General features: G+C 39.1%; 1 protein-coding gene across 4 annotated transcripts in view; it reads left to right on the top strand.

Annotated features, from left to right (window-relative positions):
* The first annotated feature begins 752 nt into the window (after nucleotides 1–752).
* grik1a (glutamate receptor, ionotropic, kainate 1a) overlaps nucleotides 753–23319 on the top strand; it is a 61132-nt gene continuing 38565 nt past the window's right edge. For 2 of the 4 annotated variants that reach the window (XM_066651046.1, XM_066651047.1), the window contains exon 1: nucleotides 753–1270. In XM_066651046.1, coding sequence (XP_066507143.1) covers nucleotides 1141–1270 — 130 coding nt within the window. In that variant the 5' untranslated portion in view covers nucleotides 753–1140. The remainder of the gene's footprint in view (nucleotides 1271–23319) is intronic. The other 2 variants (XM_066651048.1, XM_066651049.1) reach the window with 1 other exon arrangement.

The following is a 23319-nucleotide window of genomic DNA, read 5'->3' as shown; positions in this document are numbered from 1 at the left end:
ATTTAAATATACAAACTTGTCATTTAAGATGTGTCTGAAAGATGTCGCCCTTCTCCACGACATTGTGGGACGAATCTCCTCCGCTCTTTTCATTCTGTCCAGGATTAAGGTAATTGCAATTGAAGTAACTTTTGCTAACTAATCTCAGAAAGCAGCGCGCGCGCGTGTGTGTTAAGTTTGGGGTTGAGTGGGTTAAGCAAGTAGTATATAGTTGAAATCCCTTCCATTCATTGATTAAACCCCACTCAAACTCCACCTGGATTTTTTTCCACATACTTATAACTTATGTCCATGAAATATTCTCATAATGCCTTAAAGGTAGCTTAGAGGTAATTCTACACTCATTAAAGATCTATGAATATGCAGCACGTCCCCAACACCATCTACACTTATCCCTCCACTGCTCCAATATTTAACAGAGTTGGTTCCTTAGGTTCCATGTATTTAAATGAAGATGGTGTAATATCTAACCCTGAGGAAGGCCATAAGTCACAAAACGCTTTGGTATATAATACAATCTACAATCTTTAATCAACAAGTGTTGCTGGTTCTCTTTTCATATTAACGTTAATCAATGTAATATACTCGATATGTAAACTATGTTTACCTTGAACCTCAACCTCCGCCGAATCCTCCTCCTCCCCCTCCCTCTCTCTCTCTCTCTCTCTCTCTCTCTCTCCCTCACTCTCTCTCTCTCACACACACATACACACACTGTCCGAAATGATGCAAGCAACGGTCAGGGATGGATTTTTTTTTTCAAGAAGAGGGAAAGGGCATAGAGAGTCACATAAATAAATAAATAACTCACCATAATCCTCCCGGGCGCTGAGTGTAACCGCCGCTCCATTTAAGGTGGAACGGACAGTTCTAAGAAGAAGGAGCTGAGGATAAGGAGCAAACTTCAGTCTCCAGTAATCCTATGCTGAGGAGTCGGCTGGGCTTTTCTTTTGGACGGAATGAAATACAGAGAACAAATATGAAGGATTTTAGACATTTCTAATTATGTAAGAGTGTATTTGCCGCTGGAAGGCTTCGTTTTTTTAAAGATGTGTTCAGTTACGCGCGCGCTGCAAGAGGGAGAAAAGGGCGGGAAGAGGAGAGAAGTGGATGTGTTTGGTGTGTGATAAAAAGACTTGAATGCCCGTTTGTAGAATGAAGTTTACCACGGATTTTGACTACGGAGCCATGGAGAAACGAAAGAGACTGTTTCTACTGCTCTTCACGATGTCAAAGTTGTACCTCAGTGAGCAGCAGGTTCTCCGCATCGGTGAGTTTCCCTCAGGACAGCATGTAGTAGTTGTTTTTGGTTTTAAAGGGACATTGCCAAAATGTCCGAATAATTCAGTCACGAATAAACAAGTTTCATTCGGAGTGCTTTTGTTTGAAAATATTTTCTTGTGGGGAAAATAGAATTTCTTTACCGTGATGTTGATGAAACCAGAAGTCACCTTATATACAATAAATATATAGCCATTTATGTATTATATAGAATCACCAGAGAACATACATTTTTCAGATATGAAACAAAACAGCTTGGTTTAAAAGCTGAAATTCTGGGCGCATGAAACTTAACGCATGTAAATTTAATTATATTACTTGAATTAATTGTTGGGGGGGAAATTATTATGGAATCGCTGTGTTATTTGCATTTCTAAAACAAATACCAAGGCTTTGCAGTTTATTTTGTAATGAGCTGTTAGGTTTAATTGAAAGAACACATGGCCCCAACCAGAAAGTTTGTCAGTTGAAAGAATGGAAATTATTAAGGAAGTCCTTCAAGAAACAAATCCAATGAAGTGTGTGGCAAAGAATCTTCATGGTATCTGTCAGCTGCGTCTAAAGTTTGGTGCAAGAGTGAACTAAATATGGAGGTTATCAAATGAAAATATACGAGCAAGGAAGATGTCAAAGTGTCAGGATAGAAAAGTCAAAGCATGACCTCAAATATAGAAAATGCACTACACATGAAAAAACAAATATGTGAAAACAAGAGTTAGTGTTTGTGGCAGAACTGTAAGAAATCAGTGGTGTAAAGTATGATTAACAAATAGAAAATCCAGAAAGATATCAGCATTACCACCTAAACAGAAGAAAACAAGGTTACAGTGGCCTAAAGGGAAGCAGTCCTGGAGTGTGGATAATTGGTTGATGTGTGATATTCAATGATATGAAGCAGGTAGCGTCACCTAAATAGCCTAGCAAGTAGGGACATGGAGGTCGTGGGTTCAAGTCCCGGGTGACTGTGAGGAGTTTGGTGTGTTCTCCTTTGGTGTTTCCTCCAGGTGCTCTGGTTTCCTCCCACTCCCATATACCACACGTTGGTATGTGGATTGGCTGTCCATAGGTGTGAGTGAATGTGTTACTCTGTGAAGGACTAGCACTCCTCCAGTGTGTGATCCCACCTTGTGCCCAGTGATTTTGGGTAGGCTCTGGAGCCACCGCGACCCTGAACTGAATAAGCAGTTACAGACAATGAAGGAATGATATTCAGTGATGCATCACAAATCTGCATTGGTCAAAAATATGATGCTGTAACTTTGGTCTGGTGCCGTTTTGATGAAGTGTACAGAGACGCTCTGAAGACAACTCGTTTATGATATGGGGTTGCACGTCAGGTAAATGTACCAGGGAAGTGGGCAAGTATTACCTCAGTACATTGAAGACTGAAATATTGGACACCCTTCTCACTTTGTTGAAAGAAAATATATTTGCTGGTGATGAAATCATTTTTCAGAAAAATAATGCCCCCTGCCACAGAGCAAACATTGTTAACACTTTTTTTAAAGAAAGATATATCAATTCAATGTTACTGGGGGGACGGCCCATGTCATGTAAACCTGACCCACTTTTCTTGAAAACAGTAGCCAATTTGATATAGAAAATTGTTTTTTACTTGTGAAATCCATTCCTCAAACAAATCAAGTCTGAAGAGGAGCAACATAGTAGGCTACTAATTGTGTATAGTGTTGGTGTTAATAATCCTATATTTATTTCCTCTACATGTTTTAAAAAAATTAATTAATGTAAATATTTGAACTTTGAGGTGTGTTCAACAATGTCCAAAAGGTCAGCTATTAAGAAAACTAGTTTTGCCTCATGTCATGACTTGTTTATTAGCAACAGAGTGAAAAAGCAGATTGTGTGATGATCAATAGTTATGTAGAATATTAAAAAAAAATTTATTTGGGAACTTTGCCTTACCACAGCCAGCACATAAATGTTTCATGGATGTCATATGAAAAACTGTTTTTAGAGCAAAACAATTATCGATAAGCTACTGTAAAGGCTGTGAATAATGATCATTTCCTGCAAAATAATTTTGTGCTGTAGTTTCTGATATATTAGATTTACAAGGTATTAAAGGTATAAGAGGTATAAGAGCATTGTATGCCTGGTTACTTTCACCACAACAGTGTACACTTCTGACATAGTACGATTATCTAAAATGGAAAATTTCACATCAAAACATGCTGAATGACTTTCTTTGCATTTCAACTCTGTAATGATCAGAAATGCATAAATTGACTGTGATAAATATTGGTCAGCCATTACTCTGCTTTGTCCTTTCTGAGCACTCTCTCCCTCTGACCAACTTTGCATAGTCCATGTATATTAGTCTGTTGGGCCCATGTAATATATATTTTCTGTATTGCTTTTGTCCTTGAGGTCCACTCATGGCTTTTTTATTATTGGTTTTTAACTCTTGTTACCCTCTAACACAGAGGTTCTCAAATTGGTGTTCAGAGACCCTGGGCACGTTCTTGCTTCAGCCTATCTCAGGGTTTAAGAATGCACTTTTCAGTCCATAGATGTTTACGCCACTCCCGAGGGATGCAGCTTTCTATGGATTGGTCTGGTAGTACATTAAAAGTTTGATGTCTGGTGATGCCTCAGCCATCCATGGGCAGAAGTCCTATAGTGGGATTTGCTCTCTTGGTGTGGTCTCTCCATTCGATCAGTCTGTTCATAATGCTAGCTAGTACTACCATCTCTCAGCTGTAATAGCTCTGGACAGTTTGCATTCACAGCCTGTACTATAAGCCATTCGGTGGCAATTTTAGAAGAAGCCGTGGTTAAGTTTCATGTGTCTCTGAGGAAGCGCATGAGGCTGTTGGCTCTGTGTGCAATCAAGGGAGACTCACTGAAGGGTGAAATTGATGACAAAACTCTGTAAAAACCTTTTTCTATGTAAGTAAAATATAAGAAAATATAAGATTTAAAATAACAGATATGAAAAGATTTTGATTAATTTTTGTTGGCAGTATTTCACAACACTGACCTTGTCCTACTCATAAAGTATGAAGTGGTGTTAGCCTATTATATTGTTGGTTTATTTTAGTATTTATGTTTATTATTGTGTGTTGATACTGACAGATCTATGTAGGTGATTAATTTATTGATAGACTGTCCTGTATGATCTCATAAAAAAAGCATTAAAAAATCAACTCCTTTGTGAATAGAGTGGTACTCCACAGCTACAGGCTTAGTCTAGTTGACATAAAAAATACCCTTTAGCTTGTATTGGGCGATTCAATTAATTTCTGCTCAAAAATAATGATAAGCTTTGGCCAGTAGGGTTCTATAAATATCTGTTTCTATTCCCTGTTAGTAAAGCTGTTGCAATAACCACAATATGGTAATACCGCGCTATTGACCAGCCAAAAGTAAGGAATGGCAAGAACCGTCTTCACCGCAATGTATACATGTTTTCCCTTTTTTTTTTTTTTTGCATTGTCTTTCTTGTTTTACACTTTTGTTTTTTTTTTTTGGGGGGGGGTGTAAGGAATGTTAAATAAATTTGTTTAAAAAATATAAAATAAAAAAAAGACAATTGTTGGCATCTGAACTGCAGCTGAACAGCTTCGTTTTACAAAATGGACACAATGGCTGCAATCCTAGTCCCCAAACCAAATGCAACTTAGACAGTTTGTGAGCATTTCAGCTTTCAACGAAATGAAAAGTGAAAGGCAGGAAACTCAGACAAGGCAATATGCAAATTCTGTGCCAGAAAGGTCTTTGGGAAACAAAGAAATGTGAATTTGAGATCTCATTTAGCTACCTATAATCCAACTATCTATAAGCCCAACTGCCTCCACCAACACCGAGTCTCAAAAGGAACACTTCAGGCCCGTTCAGGTGACAGTGAGGAGTGTAGCACTAGAATCAGGATGAATTAAGTAAATTGGGACGATAATATCGCTTTCACCGCTAGAGCCCTACCTGTTAGCACCACCAATAAAAGCAGCCTGATCATGCAGCACACCATCAGGCGCATTACTTCTGCTATTATGGTACATGAACTTACAAGACATGATGAACATGAAAATGTAAATTAGCCTGTAATATGTTTAATGCTTGTGTATATAATTTAAAAATCTATTAAATATGTTAGAGTTTTCTGTTCTCTCTATATTTGAGTAGTTTGCCTACTATGTACATGTATATACCATTCAGAAAAAATAAGATTTAATAATTACTGCAATGAACATTTGGTGTATTCTCTCTGCATTTTTTAGAAGGATGTAATTTTAAAAACTAACAGTGATAAAGACCTATTACTATTGTGATAAAGACCATGATTGATCAGTATAGAAACATTTAACATGATAACATTTTTGGCCATGTAGCCCAGCTCAGCCTTTAGCTTGTTCAAATCAGGGTGCTGGATAGTAACTCTATATTTGACATTTATTTTCCATAATTTTAGCACTTTAAGTCATGCTAGACTTAAGCAAAAAGACTTGTGTCCCTTTTTCCATTTAAAACTTACATCATCCTCCTTGTACCTGTGAGCCGTGCCCATGTTGTTTATTTAAGGATAGCATATTTCCATGTGCTGTGTTTGATAAAAGCCCCCTGACAGTACAGCAGTTGAGGACCACCAGTGCCTGCCTCCACCGTCCGGTCAGTAAATCCCTAAAGCAGTTTTAACAACCTACATTAATCCTCTTTCCTTGCCGAGGCTTGATTTGACCCTCGTCTCCATAAGACTGGACTTCATTTGAAACAGAGGGACCGACATATTGCTGGTGCGGCCTAGTTTTTGCCCCAGCTGTGTCTTCACTTCTGCATCACCTTTTTTGAGAATGTTTGACCGCAGTATTTGATTCACATTAGCTTTGAGCAGTACATCTGACTGACTGTTTACTCAACACAGATGGTCTAAAAATCAACAACAATATAAACCTAGATAGCCTAGACTGACGTCTTGTCATTGCAGACCTTTCTTTTTGGCTTGAAATTGTTTGAAATGTTTAGAACATAAAATGCTAAGGTCTTACAGATGCTCTGCCCTCTTGGCCACATGGCTTCATGTCGTTATGATGAAGGCACCTCTGTTCAGAACTTTACTGCGCATTCTGTTTAGTAGTCATTGCTAGAAGAGTTCTGTTTATATTAAATAAAATTTTCTTCACAGTCATTTGAGCAATAAAACTGAAAGAAATTTCACATTTACTTGGTCAATATCAGGCAGATATTTATTTGGCTATGAATAATCAAATATCATGCAATAAATATGGTGTCTGAGGAGGGATAATAGGGAATATAAATTTGAAATTATAAGCATGGAGTGTGCGGCGCATGAGAGTTAGGTTGGCCACAGGTTGGTAAAATTGTGCTCATGTCTTTGCTTAGTATTCTCATCTCATACCTAGACATTACTAAATCACGAGAGAAAGCATGATCAGAAAGCGAGAGGAGCACCTCTTTATGGTGGTGCTAAATAAAACACCATTAGCTTGAAGCTCATTGTCTAATTGTCTGTCTCGTGAAGTCAGTAATGGAAAGACTTTAGGGTGTGAATCATTGGCTTAAGAGTGATTATGATTCCAGGAATAATTTAGTTTGATTTAGCTCTGTAATTTCTTTAATGAATTAAAGACTAGACATGAAATTTTAATAGTCTGTCTCATTTTGTATCTCTTTTATATAACTAATGGCATCTGAAAGTTTTTTTTGTGTGTGTGTGTGTGTGTGTCTTGCGACTTGCTAAAAAATCTTTAGTGTATGTTCTGTTCCAGTGTGACAGGATGATGCAAGCATTTCTCTCTGTCTCTCCACAGATTTGTCAAATAAATTTTAAATGTTATCATAAATTTTAAACATCTTTTTACTTAATATAGAAAATGTGATACTTTTTGATTATGTAAACATTGTCAGAATCATCGAGTGCTCCAACAAGAGTATTAAATTCACAGGCAACTGTACAGGACACATGCCTAGTGGAAACATAGCATGGTGCAACATGTAATGGATTTGTCTACAAAACAGTGCTGAAACCAATAACTTGCCACATTATAGCTTCATACTCCATCAAGTTCCCTAAAGGCAAGTCTGCAAGAGAGCGGCGTTACATCTGTCAGCTACCTTTATTACAAGCAACGCTGGTCTGGCTTTGTTCTCTTGAACGTGAAGCATAGTTCAAGGAAAATTTGAACCAAAAGCACCAGTGAACACTTAGTGTGTGCTGTGCTGGTACAAGTGGATCAGCCACAGCAGAGCTGCTTGAGTTTTAAACACTGTGTTAATTTACTGTCCACTCTGTTGGACAAACCTATCTCGTTGATCCAGCTAGTAGATGTAAAGTCAGAGGCAGTAGCTGCTACAGAGCTCCATCGTCATTGAGTCTTGGGAGTGAATAACCCCCGCCCCCCACCCGACCAGGGTGTATCCCTGCCCTTCGCCTGGTGATTCCACATAGGCTTCATACACATTTATTAGTGTGAAGCTGTTAAACTGAATGAATGAATGAATGAATGAGTGTTTTCATTGTTTCGCATGACTCCATTCATGTAGCATTATAAAAATAGACATGATGTTATTCAGAACCGTGTGTACAGTGAGTTCATGTAGCGACTTCATTGAGATGTACTGTTTAAAATTTTTAAATCCTTCAAATGTTTAGCTCTTATCACTACCATGGTGATCACTTTTTGGTAGGTTTTTCTCTAAAAGACATTCTCTCATTTGTACTGCATGCCTGTTCCTTTCCCAAGCTGTGTTCATTGTGAGAAATTTGCTCACAATCTAAAATTGCATTCTTTGAGGCTATATTCTGGACTCCAATTAGATACATGCTCAAAAGATGATTTATTTTATTAGGCCATTTCAGTGCTGGTAGAACAAAGCTAAAAACAATCCCCTTGCACAATCACCTGATATTTCCAGTAATATCTCTGTGCTTTTTGTCAATAAAGATGCTGGTACCTCAGGCTACTGCAAATTGCATTATTAGAATCTGTTTCCACAAATGCTTACATATAAATGTCATATCTCTTGCTTTTTTGCCTCCAGTGAGCAAGGATGCCGGAGTGGCAGTAATATTTATAATACTTCTATTTCATGGATAATTTGTTGGATGTTACCCTCCACTGAGTTAATGGCTGCAGATGCTTCCTGAACAAACAAAAGATTTTTTTTTGGTAAGCATTCTTTCAGGGATATATTTTTTTAAAGGCACTGTCACAAAAAAGCAGTATTTCTTTTTGATGCTCACCACAAAAAAAAAAAACCTACAAAAGAGTACAGGCCCAGAACGCGCTTCACATGCATTATATCCTCACAGTTAGGGCTGGGAGTTATATTCAGATTAATGAGGTAGGTCTTGTTCTGTCGTGATGTCCTATGTGTAGAACGTTTAATTTGGAGCAGCACAATCACAACCCAAAAGCAAATGTAGTGGATCTAATGTCTACAAACATTACCTCACAACATGATTGGGCGCAATCTTCTAAATATATCACAATGATAGATAGTACTTAACTTAGCATTATTATTACGATTAATGAGCACGTGCTTACTGAGCTACTTGCATTATAAATCAGACAGCTTGTTTTAATGTGCTGTTCTTTCTTAAACGTATTGCTAAAGGTGAAATTACCATTAAATATCAATTTCAAGCAAAGGTACAAAAAAAAGTCTTAAAAAACATTTTTAAATATTGATTTTGAACAAGATATGGCATAAAATGAATTCAGAAATGTGCTCATTATCCAGTACTGCTAAAAGCATAAGTGGAGGTCGTCAGATCTTGAAACCAATACTGCTCTTAAAGCAGTGCTCTTCAGGCAGTGTTTAAACTATGAGGCAAAACCCTAATTGCTGGGCAGTACAGGAGAAAGTACATGAGAATGCACAGCTCTATGAGTTGTATGTTGATGCTGCTGAGGTGTTGAGCCTCACTGTGTGGCCTTGGGGGAAATGCGGGGCTCTGGCAGAAATACCCAGGCCGTCTGAGGGAATTAATCCTGTTAGATGTGGCCACACGTGCCCTCAGATGCGTGATGCCGGGTGTGAAATGTTGCTGCTCCGTTGCCATCAGCACAATTTATTGAAGCCTGGACGTGCATGCTGAACGTAAGATGTTCCTCGGCTGTTTCATCGTGCTCATGCATCTTTTTAAAGTGCATTCAAAGTGTGTGTTTGTGTGTCAGTGTTTATGCTCTCAGCCATATGCATGCAGGCAGAAGTTCATGTGTGCTTGAGCTTCACAGCCCCATGCATCTTCACAGATGTATTTGAAGCAGTATGCTATCAGAGGATTAAGAAAAAAGCAGAAAAGTTTAGAGTTTGTTTCACTGGATCTTTTCTCTTCCTCTGTGAGTACGCAAAGAAAGGCATGAATGATGTGAACATTTTGTGATCATATAGTTCAACAATTCAGTTGTCTCATTTGTAAGTCTATATGGCAGATTTGCTGAATGACCGTCATAACTCTCAATGATGATGGCAGACAAGGCTCAAGATGTAAACACATTATTTTTTGTTTCATGACATCTGGTTGTTTTAGAGGAACACTGTCATATTTTTACTTTAAAATTACAGCTTCAAAATCGTTGTGATGCTTCACTGACCTGTAATAGGGAGAATAGAGCCCGTCATTGCTATTCTGGGCTCATCACAGCAGGAACTGTACTATGTAACTTTTAGAGGAGGATAGGAAACCACTCCCCCTTCCTCCTCCTCTTTCACACTAACGGATAAAAAAAAACAATTTTACTTAGTGTTCCTTTTAAGTGAGGAATGTATATGTGGATTGCCTCCTGATGCGGTTTTAACCACATATATTCGGTAGCTCAGCTCTGCTTTTTTTGTTTTTCCACTAGTCAAATCAGGTCCCTGTTCCCCAGAAATGACTTTTTTAGCCCCAGTTACAAGCAAGCCGACATAATGTGTAAACCTTACAGAGCGCTGATTGGTCAAAGAGACTTGCAAAAACTAGCCATGTGTAAAATCTCCAATTTACAGCAGCAATCACATTTGTTTTTACCCAGCTCACAATGGCACCTTGTAAAATGACACCATAGTCTTTTGAAGAGCTTCAAATGAAATGTACCTTGGATTGATGGCAGACGAAAAACTCCAGCGAGAGGCAGACATGCAACTAGGAACAAAATGACTGATCTGTGAGAACTGAGGTGCAGAGAACTGCAGATACCTCACAAATAAACAGTGCTTAACATTACTCCCACAAATACTGTGTATAAGCCAGCGGTTTCTGTTAGAGATTGTGTTTTGCAACATCACCAGCTACATTTCGCGATGGGGGCTGTGCTAATGGAAAGGCTACCAGAGACCAAGGCTGAAAAACATATCAAGATGTGTTGAGTAGGTACCATGCAGTGGAAAAGCAAAATCCAGTTTCTAAATGGGTTTAAACATGCAGATAACCTGATAATAGCATAACCAACCACTTGGGTTGTACTTCATTCTGCTTTTTCTTTTACTTTAAATATTTATTGTTATATTGTTTGTATTAGATTGTGTTATGTTGGTTCTATTGGGTCTGATTTGGGCGGCACGGTGGCGCAGCAGGTAGTGTTGCAGTCACACAACTCCAGGGGCCTGGAGGTTGTGGGTTTGATTCCCGCTCCGGGTGACTGTCTGTGAGGAGTTGGTGCGTTCTCCCTGTATCCACGTGGGATTCCTCCAGGTGCTCCGGTGTCCTCCCACAGTCCAAAAACACACGTTGGTAGATGGATTGGCAACTCAAAAGTGTCCGTGTGTGTGTTGCCCTGTGAGGGACTGGCGCCCCCTCCAGGGTGTGTTCCCACCTTGCGCTCAATGATTCCAGGTATGCTCTGGACCCACTGCGACCCTGAACTGGATAAGCGCTTACAGATAATGAATGAATGGGTGTGATTTGATTGGTGACTTTGTCTTGGAAAGACAGATGCACACTTGTAATACAACTGGCTAAAATGCATCTCAGAGCACCACCTGAAGTGATTTGAGTGAACTGATTTATTCTGGTTTAAATGAATGACAAGGTGGAAATGGGGTTAAATTTTTTGACCTCTACCCTGTCAGCCGATTGATACGCCCCAGAAATTAGAATTATTTTTGTTGCCTATAAACACATGACGGTTCCCACATCTCCCCAAACTACAAAATCACATCTATGTGTTGAATTATCTTCACTGAAAGGTACAAATATGATTGTGAAAGCTAACCGCTGTGGATAATAACTGCAGTCAGCTTAAATAAAGCTGATGAGCTCAGTTATGTAATACCATTGTGACCAGGCAATTATGTAATAATTGTGACAGGCCTGCTCAGTTGCTGATATGTTCTTTATCATTTATAGAGTGCTATTTTCATAGTCAATGAGGTTTTACAATCATTAAACATAAAAAATATTGGGCTGAAAACAAACAAACCTTCAAGATCTATTTAAATGATGATAGAGAGAAGGCTTCCCTGTGGACCAGGGGAGAGGATTGCTTAATTTTGAGGACACTTTGTGAAAGATTGGCCACATATAGAGGTTAATCTAAAAGCAGAATCGACAGCGCGCAAGCAGCAGCCAGCTTTCTCTCAGTGAAAACAAAAACAGCAACTCTCACCTGTAGCATTGTACATTTCCACATGGTCACACATGTGACACTCAGAAAAACAACAGGCAATCAAACAAAACAAAATCCATTTATATTGTACATTTATTCTTCCAAAGTCATTTCTGTCAGTCAGACCTGGTGATCACAAGTGTCTAGACAGAGCTTTAGTGGTTTATGGCACAGTATTTGAAAATCTCCGCCTGATGCATTGTAACCTTCACAGCCATGTTTAATATATTAAGCAAACCAATCGCTCTCTGATGTTCTTGCTTTAAAGGGAATGCCTACGATTGTACACAGCTTAAGGGGCGCAAAGTGCTTTTCAATTCTGTACGCAACTCTCTGACCGTTGAATGTTTGCGCCCCTTTTGCTCTCCCTTCATCAATTACATCAAAGTGCACACTTCAAGGAAGGCTTTAGAGCTTAGGGCAAGAATTGGGACGGGACATAATGGTGCTAAGACCAAAGAGGTTTGAATGCCAGTGAAGTTCCATGAAGTCCTCAGGGGTATTTCTCTCTTCCCTCTATCCTCTGGTCCTCCATATATGCCTCTCTATCCATCTGTCTTCTCCTTATTCAGCAGCAGCAGGACCCGATGTAATGTAATCATTGACATTGAAGTAACCCCACCCCCAAATATGGCAGAAAAACATAGTACAGAGCAGCCTTTGCAATACAAGGACTAGGCCTGAAGACTCCCCACGCCACCCCACCACCCAACCCTCCCTCTAATCTGTTGTTGTTCCACTTTCTGATGCTCTCATGAGGGGACACTCCACCAGATCAACTGATCTGCACAGTCACAGACGCAGGTTTTATTCAACCCCCTATTCTACAAATGCTTGGGACTCACATTAGAAGCATGATGACCAGTGATACCGTCAGTGGCTGGGAACTAGACACAGGGAAAACACACCAAAATCCAGCAAGTGACCCAAGTCTAGGACCAAAACCCTTGTAGCTTCACTGTCACTCCTTCATGCCATTTCCCTCTTTTTTATTTATATGTCTTGTAAATATCCATCTCTAACCTACAATAACCTGATATAAAATGTTTGCACTCAACTATAAACCGTCTGTGCCTCAGTCGTTTACAGTACCTACTTCTGTTCATCAAAGGGGAATCTCACTTTCTAGTTCATTCATTATCTGTAACCACTTATCCAATTCAGGGTCCAGAGCCTACCTGGAATCATTGGGCAGGAATACACCCTGGAGCGGGTGCTAGTCCTTCACAGGGCAACACAGACACACACACACACCTACGGACACTTTTGGAGTCGCCAATCCACCTACCAACGTATGTTTTTGGGCTGTGGGAGGAAACCGGAGCCCCCGGAGGAAACCCACGCGGACACGGGGAGAACACACCAAACTCCTCACAGACAGTCTCCCAGAGCGGGAATCGAACCCACAATCTCCAGGCCCCTGGAGCTGTGTGACTGCGACACTACCTGCTGCGCCACCGTGCCGCCGTGGTGGGTCCAGAGCCTACCTGGAATCATTGGGCGCAAGGCGGGAATACACCCTGGAAGGGACGCTTTCTAGTTTAAAGCAGAAAACACACTCTTCTTATATTTCAAAAGTGTGGAAGGCATGGTCCGAACTAACAGCAGTATTCTAGTTTAGCGTTCTAATTTCTTATCAATTTTCTACAGCAAGGTTTTGTGTAATCGCAATGTTCATGTTAAATGTTGGACATGCAGTTGATGTTTTATTTCTCATTTTAAACATTTGATTGTGTTTAAATACACAAGTCTATGAACTTATGTATTTGGTAACTCTAAATACTTGAGTGTCTGTACTTGAGCCTCAAAGAAATGAAGACAAACAGTAAATCTCAGTGAAAAATCTCAGATCGTTTACAACAAGAAGTTTATCTTACAGTAAACTGGCATTAAACAAATTCCAAATAGCCTTAATATTATTAGCTGGAATTTCAATAACAAAATACGAAAGTATCCATCAGTGCCAGCCAGTGTATTGTTTTGTCCCTAATGTAGTTGTTTATGCATTTAATGATGATGCGCATGGTTCTTTCTCCCATTCCTTAAAAAAAGAACATGATGCAAAGAAGTGAAAAAGAACAAGCAGGCAACAGAGCAAGCAGGCATATACAATCACCCCTACGGGAAAAGCAGAGTATGATCACATGGTGGGGAAAGTGTAAGAGAAGACACGCTGTTAAAGCAGCATGTTTCTACTGTCTCTCTGATAAAACAGCTGCGTCTGTGTGCTTTCTCACTCTGTTCATGCTTTCTCTTGTGTGCAGTCAACAAGGACAGATTTGGACAAAAAAAATCCGCAACTCAGAATGAGAGAGAAGGCATGTTTTTGATGATGCACTCACTCTGTGTTTACTTCTTGTCATAATGATGGGTGTGTGTGAAAAGCAGAGAAGGGGCACTGGAGGGTAGCGCTGCGTGCCTCACTGTTTCGTCTGTATGCATTTGCCAGAAACGCCAAGGACTCATCTCTTTGATGATGATGATGATGATGATGATACAAGCATAACTAACAACAACTTTTTTTCATATATTTTTTTGTTGTTGTTTTTTCAGTCTGTTCCCAGTCGTTGTCTCAGCAGTAAACATTCAAATAAGGTGTTCTTTCTTCAGGTTGATAATGTTTAGGAAATTTGCATAATCCAAATTGTCGAGGCAAAGAAAATACTCTTTGACTGCATTTGAAGTTTGCATGCCCTAATCTGCTGTAAACTGGCATGTTAAAGTATGTAAAACCAAGTGGAATCATAACAAATATATATTGTTCTGATGTGTCTCTGAATTTCATAAAGGGTTTTAAATAGAGGTGGAAAGTAACAAATTACATTTACTCACGTTTCTGTAATTGAGTAGGTTTTTTTTGTGTGTATATGTACTTTTTAAGTAGTTTTTAAAATCTGTAATTTATGTACATTTTGCTTTAAGTATTGTACTTTTTAAATCACATCTGATACTGAGTAAAAATATAAATAATAATGCAAGAAAAACTACTGGAGTGAATCATGAGCTGGAGAGCACGCTACCGCTAAAATCACAAGAAATATGGAGACGGATTAATCCGTTACCTGTGCAGACCCAGCTGAGTGCGAAACCCCGTCGAATTCTGAGTTGATCTGAAAGGAAATTAACCCCTGGCCATGTTTTTATGGTACCACCTTAGCTTCAAGTGCAAGAAAGGTGACATTGTTATAATGCCGTGTGAGCAGTGTTTGCCAAGAGAGATTTAGCAGCTTATAAAACCCCAACATTAAACCTGCGCATGTAGAGCATGTACATGTAGGTACAATAATAGTTGTATCGTTGCATTGGTAGTTAAAATTTTCCTATTTTAGTGAGAGGCTCAAATTAGCAAATAATACATCTGTGTGTTAGTTTGTGTTATTAAACTGTTACCTCTATATATATATATAAAACAGTATAAATAAATAAATATTTCAGTTGTTTTGAAGTGGGTATGAAGTACGTATGATAAATTGATGTATTACCTGTTGTAGACAACTCTCAGCAGTCTTCCAGCACAGGAGCAGACTGGAAGCAGACTGTGAAAAGGAAGAAAGTTGAACGCTGTCTACTATGGATGATACACTGATTAGGAATAAGTACCTCATACATACCCACTTCAAAACAACAAAAATATCCCTTTAATAGGAATATGATGTTGAATAGTCATAACTTCGACTATTTTAATAATAATGTTCATACCTTCAGGCCTCTTATTGCATTAATTAAAACCAACTGGTTTGAAATGTATATCCCCCTTTATATTTTATCCCCCCCCCCACCTCTTATACTTTATACTTTTATATACTTTTATTTGAATATATATTGTGAGGAGTTGATGTGTTCTCCCTGTGTCCGTGTGGGTTTCCTCCGGGTGCTCCGATTTCCTCCCACAGTCCAAAAACACACGTTGGTAGGTGGATTGGCGACTCAGAAGTGTCCGTAGGTGTGAGTGAATGTGAGTGTGTGTGTCTGTGTTGCCCTGTGAAGGACTGGCGCCCCCTCCAGGGTGTATTCACGCCTTGCGCCCAATGATTCCAGGTAGGCTCTGGACCCACCGCGACCCTGAACTGGATAAGCGGTTACAGATAATGAATGAATGAATGAATGAATATATATTTAGACCAGTACTTTTACATGTACTTGAGTAACATTTAATCAAAGTCACAGTATTTTTATTTGGCTACGTTCACACAGCAGGTAAAAGAGGCCAAAATCTGATTTTGTAACCAAATCATAATTCTTTGTCCAGCTGTTCACAAAGTCTGTATAATGTGAACATATATCTGACATAAGTCTGAACAGATCACGCTTCTGAACTGACCCGCATGCGCAAAGGACAATGCTTCAGTTGCTGACCAGAAGAAAAGTTCTGTCTTTTTCATACAAAGCACTTTCGTTTTTTTAAATGAAGGAATGGGACCGGACTGTGCAGCGCTGTGTCACACAACCTCCTTCTTTGTGAGCTCTATGTAAAAGACAGAGTATTAATTAAAGACTTTAAAGAATATTAAAACGTGAACGGATGTTTCTTTCACTTTAAGCGCAAATTTCCTGGGTCTCTCACGAACACGTCGTCTCCAAAGAGAATTAAACGAGCGCTGACATGAGTGTAATGTCTCCACAAACCATATTTATACAGCTTCATACTGACATGAACAATATAAAACTGATATAGAATGACTAAAAAACAAGCTTTTCTCTTGTTTGTTTTATTAAACACCCTTTATACAAATTTCCACATGATTAATTTTCTCATAAATGAGAGACAGGAACCTGGATTAAGGAGTTTCACATATTTTCCGTTTCCCAATATTTTTTACAAAACAAAAATCTTTGACCAATCGGTTTCCAAGTCCTATAGTTTTAAATACAGTAGGTGACAAAAATGGTTTTCTTTGAAAGCATCATGGACTGATGCTTAAAGGAAACTGACTAGATACATGCCTCAAATGACAATATTGCTGAAGAATCAAAAAACATGATAATTTGATTTTCTGTTTGTGCCTGTGTCAGTGTACTAGTTTCTGAATCTGTCACACAAGAATTGTATGGTTTCTTGCTGGGGGAGTTTCCTTTCAGTTTTTGTTTTAGCTTTTATTTATTCCAAGAGTTTATCCTACAATAGTGTACCCTCCTGGTTTTCCTGAAATAATCTGGGCTCTCATCCCTTCTGCCATTGAGTCTGAGCTAAACTGTCGCCCTGTGGTGCTGACGTGGAAGATGAAATCTCCAAAGAGGCTTTGAGATGCTGATTTCCCCATTAACACTGGAGAAATGAGAATTGAAGTCAGCTCTAATTGCAGGGTACCATACCGCAGCAAAGTACATATTACAGCTGTTAGCCACAAAATGTCTTTTGTATTCTGTGGAATGTGGTCACGTAATGAATTGGCTGGCTTTTGTGCAGTGGAAATGCTTTTTTATTTCCTCTTGATAGGTCCTCTTTTGGTTGGCGTGAAAAGGAGTGTGTGAATGTAGGAGAATTAGTACTTAGTGTAAAACTGCACTACCTGGATTTGGCAGAGAGAGGAAGCTATCACCTGCTGCCTCCAGATTCCTGAGGTTGTCGAAAAACCTCGAGTGACAGCAAAAAGGCCTGCAGCATGATTTGGTGGCTGCCTGCCCTGAGGTTTCAGTTTGCAAAGTAAGGCACATAATAAACGCTGAATGTCTCCGGCCCAAATGTAAACCTCTGCTGACTCAAAAGCCACCCCCAATATGCACAAAACCATATATATCAGCCACAGAGGTTTTGGGATTCGGTTCTGTGGAGAGATGAAACAAAACTGGAGCTATGGATCATCAGTATGGAGGAGGAAGAATGAAGCATACGCTGAAAAGAACACTCTGCCTACAGTGAAGCATGGAGGTGGCTCTGTGATGCTCTGGAGCTGCTTTGCTTCCTCTGGCACTGAAAACCTGCAGCATGTGGAGTGCAAGATGGATTCAATCATGAAATCCTAGGAATAAACCTCATGCCTTCTGTGAGGCAGCTAAAGTTTGGACATCATTGGACCTTCCAGCTGGACAGTGATCTACCCAGGCTTGGTTTCAAAACCTCCTGGTAGATTCTGGAGTGGCTGTCACTGTTGCCTGACTTGAACCCCCATAGAAAATCTTTTGTGGGATCTGAAGAAGGAGCTGCAGCATCCAAACCCCAGAATATTAGTGAACTGGAGGCTACTGCCCTTAAGGAATGGGCAAGAATTCCTCAGGAACGCTGCCAGAAGCTGGTGTCTGGCTATGCATCATGTTTGCAGTAGGCCATAACAGCAAAAGGGTGCTCTACTAAGTACTAAAGACTGCAGTAGTCAGTAAAATTAGCATTTTGCATTGATTTTGGAGAAAGCTTGTTGTATACTTCTTGTATACTTGTACACTTCTTGTGTATTAGTTGTGTTGAGCTATTGAAATTGTTCTTGTTTGATTGCTCAAGTCAAGTCACCTTTATTTCTATAAAGCACATTTCAAAGACAAAAGTGTAGGCTATAGTGTTATGCAATATACTCATTAAAAATAAAAAACAAAATCCTAAAAAGGCAGCACGGTGGCCCTATATATATATATATATATATATCAGCAGGTAGTGTCGCAGTTACACAGCTCCAGGGGCCTGGAGGTTGTGGGTCCGATTCCCGCTCCGGGTGACTGTCTGTGAGGAGTTGGTGTGTTCTCCCCGTGTCCGCGTGGGTTTCCTCCGGGTGCTCCGGTGTCCTCCCACAGTCCAAAAACACACGTTGGTAGGTGGATTGGCGACTCAAAAGTGTCCGTAGGTGTGAGTGTGTGTGTGTCTGTGTTGCCCTGTGAAGGACTGGCGCCCCCTCCAGGGTGTATTCCCGCCTTGCGCCCAATGATTCCAGGTAGGCTCTGGACCCACCGCGACCCTGAACTGGATAAGCGGTTACAGAGAATGAATGAAAATCCTAAAAAGTAAAACAAAAAAGAGAGAGAGAGAGAGAAAGAGCTACTTATAGCAAGACAAAATAAAATACAGAAACATTCAATCATTAATTTATTCATTGTCTGTAACCTGTTATCACGGTGGGTTCTGGACTTACCCGGAGTCACTGGGTGCAAGGTGGGAACATACCCTGGGGGAGGTGACAGTCCTTCGCAGGGCTTGTGAAGTGTCTTTTTATGGTGCATTGACTACTTGTTAAGGTATATAAAACTCTGAATGTATGTAGTTTACCTTTTAATGAAAAGAAAACCATTTCCCCCTTTATCTGGTCATAAATTGTCCTTGCACATTAGAGAGATAATTGTATTTACCGCTTGTTAATCTTTGACTTTTTAACTGTGCAGACAACGAGGATCAGTGACTCGAGTGCACACATCATGCCTTGTATTAAACGTAACTGAAATAGGGATGAAACAGCATATCCAGATTGGTTTTCAAGTGTAGATGTATTACTGCAGTCTGCAACGTTGCCTGAGCCATCACCATCATTTAACATTTACATTGCGTCTGACACGGACGAGTCTTTGTAGTGTCTGCTGATCAAAGCCAGCAAGGAGGGCCTACCTGCCACGTGTGCCACCCTCTTACCCAGTCTGCCTCCAGGGGGGTGATGAATAAGAAAAGGGAAATAAAAGGGAGTGCTCCAGTTTATATGAGCTTCATACAGTAAATGACCACAGCCACAGTCCACTGAGAACGTGAACTGTTTACTCTTTTCTTTTGTGTGAAAGCAGAACTGTGATTTCACACAAGGTTCTGTTCTTGGTTTTGTGATAATAACACTTTCTTTCTTCCTTTCTTTTTAATAAAATGTGAGAAAACACGTTTTAAAAATTATTTATTTATTTATATTTTTGCCAGAACTGCACTAAAGAAACACATTCTACAGTGCCCTTGGTTCCAAAGTTGATTATGCTAAAGAGAGTAATTCGTTGTAGTGGTTGTTTCAGAGGTAAACTGGCCTGGCTTTGTCCAATCTCTGGGGTCTTCCGTTCCAATGAATAGAAATAAAGCATTAGGCCTGCCTAAGTAACCATTCCATGAGAAGAACACTCTCTCTCCCTCTCTCTCTCTCTCTCTCTCTCTCTCTCTCTCTCTCTCTGTCTCTGTCTCATTCATATGTGTGTGTGTATATATATATATATATATATATATAGAAAATAAAATAAAAAAAAACATATTTTTCAGAGGTAAACCAGCACTTCTCATCTAACTTGCTTTTGACAAGACAAGGCAAGACAGACAAGGCATGAGATTTAAATTGTAAATGTTCTGTGTAAATTCCAGTCATAAATTACTGATCTGTTTTGGCTCAGTTTTATAATTATATTCAGTTGCTTAAATTTGTGGTTGTAATATACCTTTTTGATGAATTGGCAATGATTGTGTGGGATAAGCTGTGGCATGGTGATAATGTGTATTTTATATTCTCATGCTGGCCTTAATTTCAGTAAGTAAAACAGGCTCATGGACCCCTTCATTTATATGCATTTTTGCCACATGGTGTTTTCTTCACTGCAGAATTCAGAGACAATCCAATTATTTCTGTTAATTCTCCCTTGCTGTTTTTCAACACACATGCAGCAATACTCTTTATATTGTGGGTTATAAACAAAACAGTTAATTTCTCTGGTATTGGTTTGGCCTTTAGGAGCTGAACATAATGTTTTGAACTCAGAGCCAAACACAGCCCCAGAAACACACACAAACGGCGCATGTTCCTGTCTTATTTCATATTTATTTATTTGAAATAAATAAATTACCTGTCCAGCTCCACTGGGCAATAACACTGTGTGTGAGGCTCTGAGCTCTTTCTTGAGTTACTGAACCTCAACACACCCCCAAAGCCACCGTCTGAGCTGAAAAACCTACTCTTCCTTGATTCCAACTGGGATCTAATGTTTTTCTGGTTCGCAAACCAGTTTATGTCGGTGGAAAGCTCCAAATGATTCCAAATTTCATTCACGAACGGGAACCGTTCCGTTTCCTCTTTGGTGGAAAGGCGCTATGTGAAACATGGATGAATTAACAACAGAGAGTGTAGTAGCACCACCTTGTGGAATATGGCTGAACTAAAAGCAGAATATGAAATAATATTCCTACGAGCATGCGCATTTCAACATTTGGTGTCAGTCAGTCAGTAATCAAAAATGCCTCTTCTAGGCTGACAGGAGACATAGCAAAAATAACTGCCATTAGGGAATGAACATACTGATTTGAAGCCAATGTTGAAGGGGGTAAATCTTTACTCTGGATGTTTTAGAAGTGGTAAACATATAATTAGGGATGGGCGGTATCCACATTTTTCATACCGTTTAAAAATATTAACATGATATACTGTATTACCATGGATGTTTTACGATGAGCCTTATATGTGCCTACTTATATTTGAGCACAAAATCGAGTGAAGGGGTTTTCTGTGTTTGCACTCTGCTGTTTAGATCAGCACAGCCTGACAGTGCACATCGACACGTGTTGACCATAAAAAACTTTTATCTTTCGGAGAGAGCAAATGTTCTACACTGTTAGCTAACAGGCACTTGGGGTTTAGCACACACAGATTTTCCAGTGAACTGAGGCTCAAAATAAACATATTTAGAGGATAATGCCTCATATCTGTGATCACATAGTTGAGTGAATGGTCTTCTAAGCATTTTTTCTGTTTTTAATCTTCCTTCCACTCTATTTTAACTAGGGTGACCAGACGTCCTCTTTTACCCGAACATGTCCTCTTTTACCCGAACATGTCCTCTTTTTTAGACTTTCACTTTTTTAGGAATTTCACAACTGTCTGGGATTTTGTTTTTCTAGAGCTTACATAGAATTTCGAGAAGCGTTTGTTCGCTTGAGTGAAAAGGGGGAGTGGTGAAGTAGCCTAAAATCTTCTTTTAGGCTATTTCCAGGGTGTGTCATCCACCAGTGAGTGAGCTCCCATAGCGCCCTCTATCTGTGACTCTCTTAAATGCTATACATTATACCGCACAAACCTATATATTACTAAGTTAAATGGGGTAAATCTTCAAATGTTTGTACAACAGTCAAATGTTTACGTGAATTGCTATTAAGTGTAGTGTTAGCATAGTTCTAGAATCCCATAACAGTTTGCAATGTCAAAGAAGTTTTTACTCCTTTGTTGTTGACAGTTTTGTTCATGGTCTGAACTGAAAGCCTAGTTCTAACTTTCATCCAACCAATAAGAAACTTAAAATGTTGCATCCTGATCGACACACAAAAAACAACAAAGTAGAAAGAGAAGTTTCTGCTACCATGCAATGTAGATCAAAATACAAAAACATTAAAAATACATAATCAACAGCAAAATATGACTGAAATATTGAATTTATTCAGCTTTTCCTTTTGATGTCTGACTGCTGTCTGATGTCAAGAATATAAAATATACGGTTCAACTTCATTTCTTGCATTCTTTCATTGTAGATTTTGCTGGATTTTGTTTCAGCAAAGCATTTTTATTGAACTGCAGTCATAATTGATCTTTTTCAAAGGCTATGCATTTTCCCCCTGATCTGTAAACTGTAATGTAATTGGTAGATTATCTGTGTAATTCATTATATCGGCTCTGTTATTTGCATAATACTGATTGGGAACTGAGGTTGAGTGTTTCACCCCTACATATTTGTCCTGGTCTGTCTCCTCTGTAAAAGCACTAAGCATGTTTCTGCCCTCTGGCCTCTTTCTCAGCCTAGCCCTTGCAGTCTTCCTCTTTCTCTGTTACTCCTTTTATTTTTCACTCTGTGTCACACACACATGCACATCTATTTAAGTAAGTTTCTGACACACTTTATCTTCCTGTTTCCAGCTTTGTATTTAAGACTTTCAGTACATTTCCTCTTTGAGGAAAGAGGGGTCTCAGGGTGATGTGCACCAGAGGGTTTTTTATTATTTCTTTCACTTTTTATTATAGTTAACTTAAGTTCCCCACTCTAATGTTTTTACAGTTGCCTTCAGGTTAATTAAGAATAGTTTGGTTTTATCATTGTGTTCTATGTGAATAACAAGGCTAACAAAGATCATTATAAGTTCTAATGGACCTAGTCTCCATTTTCACAGGGTAAAATTTGGTCATAATCATAAAATATTCAGAAAATTCATATATATTCAAAGTAAAGTGGTTTTGGATGATATTTAATATTCTTAATATACTGACTACTTAACTGACTGTAAAATGACTGACACCTGGGGCTGTCCACAATTTTTGCGCATGCCAGAAGAATTTTTTTTCCCAAATGAATCAAATATAAATTATTAATGCATTAACATTAGCCAATACATTTTACTACAAGAATAAAATTCCTACTATAAAAAACATCTACATTTTTAATTTGTCAGCAATAAAACAGCTATTTTACAGGGTATTGCTTATATTTCCTTCTCTATACGCTAAAGTAACAACTTTGCAATGTTTCCAAGACTTTGTCCAAACAACTGATGTATTGTGGCAGTGTGTTTTGCAACAGCTGCTTGTGAGTAATTGTGGATACATAGCCTACT

Source organism: Hoplias malabaricus, chromosome 18 (genome assembly GCF_029633855.1).
Source record: "Hoplias malabaricus isolate fHopMal1 chromosome 18, fHopMal1.hap1, whole genome shotgun sequence".
NCBI lineage: Eukaryota > Metazoa > Chordata > Actinopteri > Characiformes > Erythrinidae > Hoplias > Hoplias malabaricus.
Note: the sequence above shows the minus strand (reverse complement) of the source record. Positions and strands in the feature narration are given on the sequence as shown.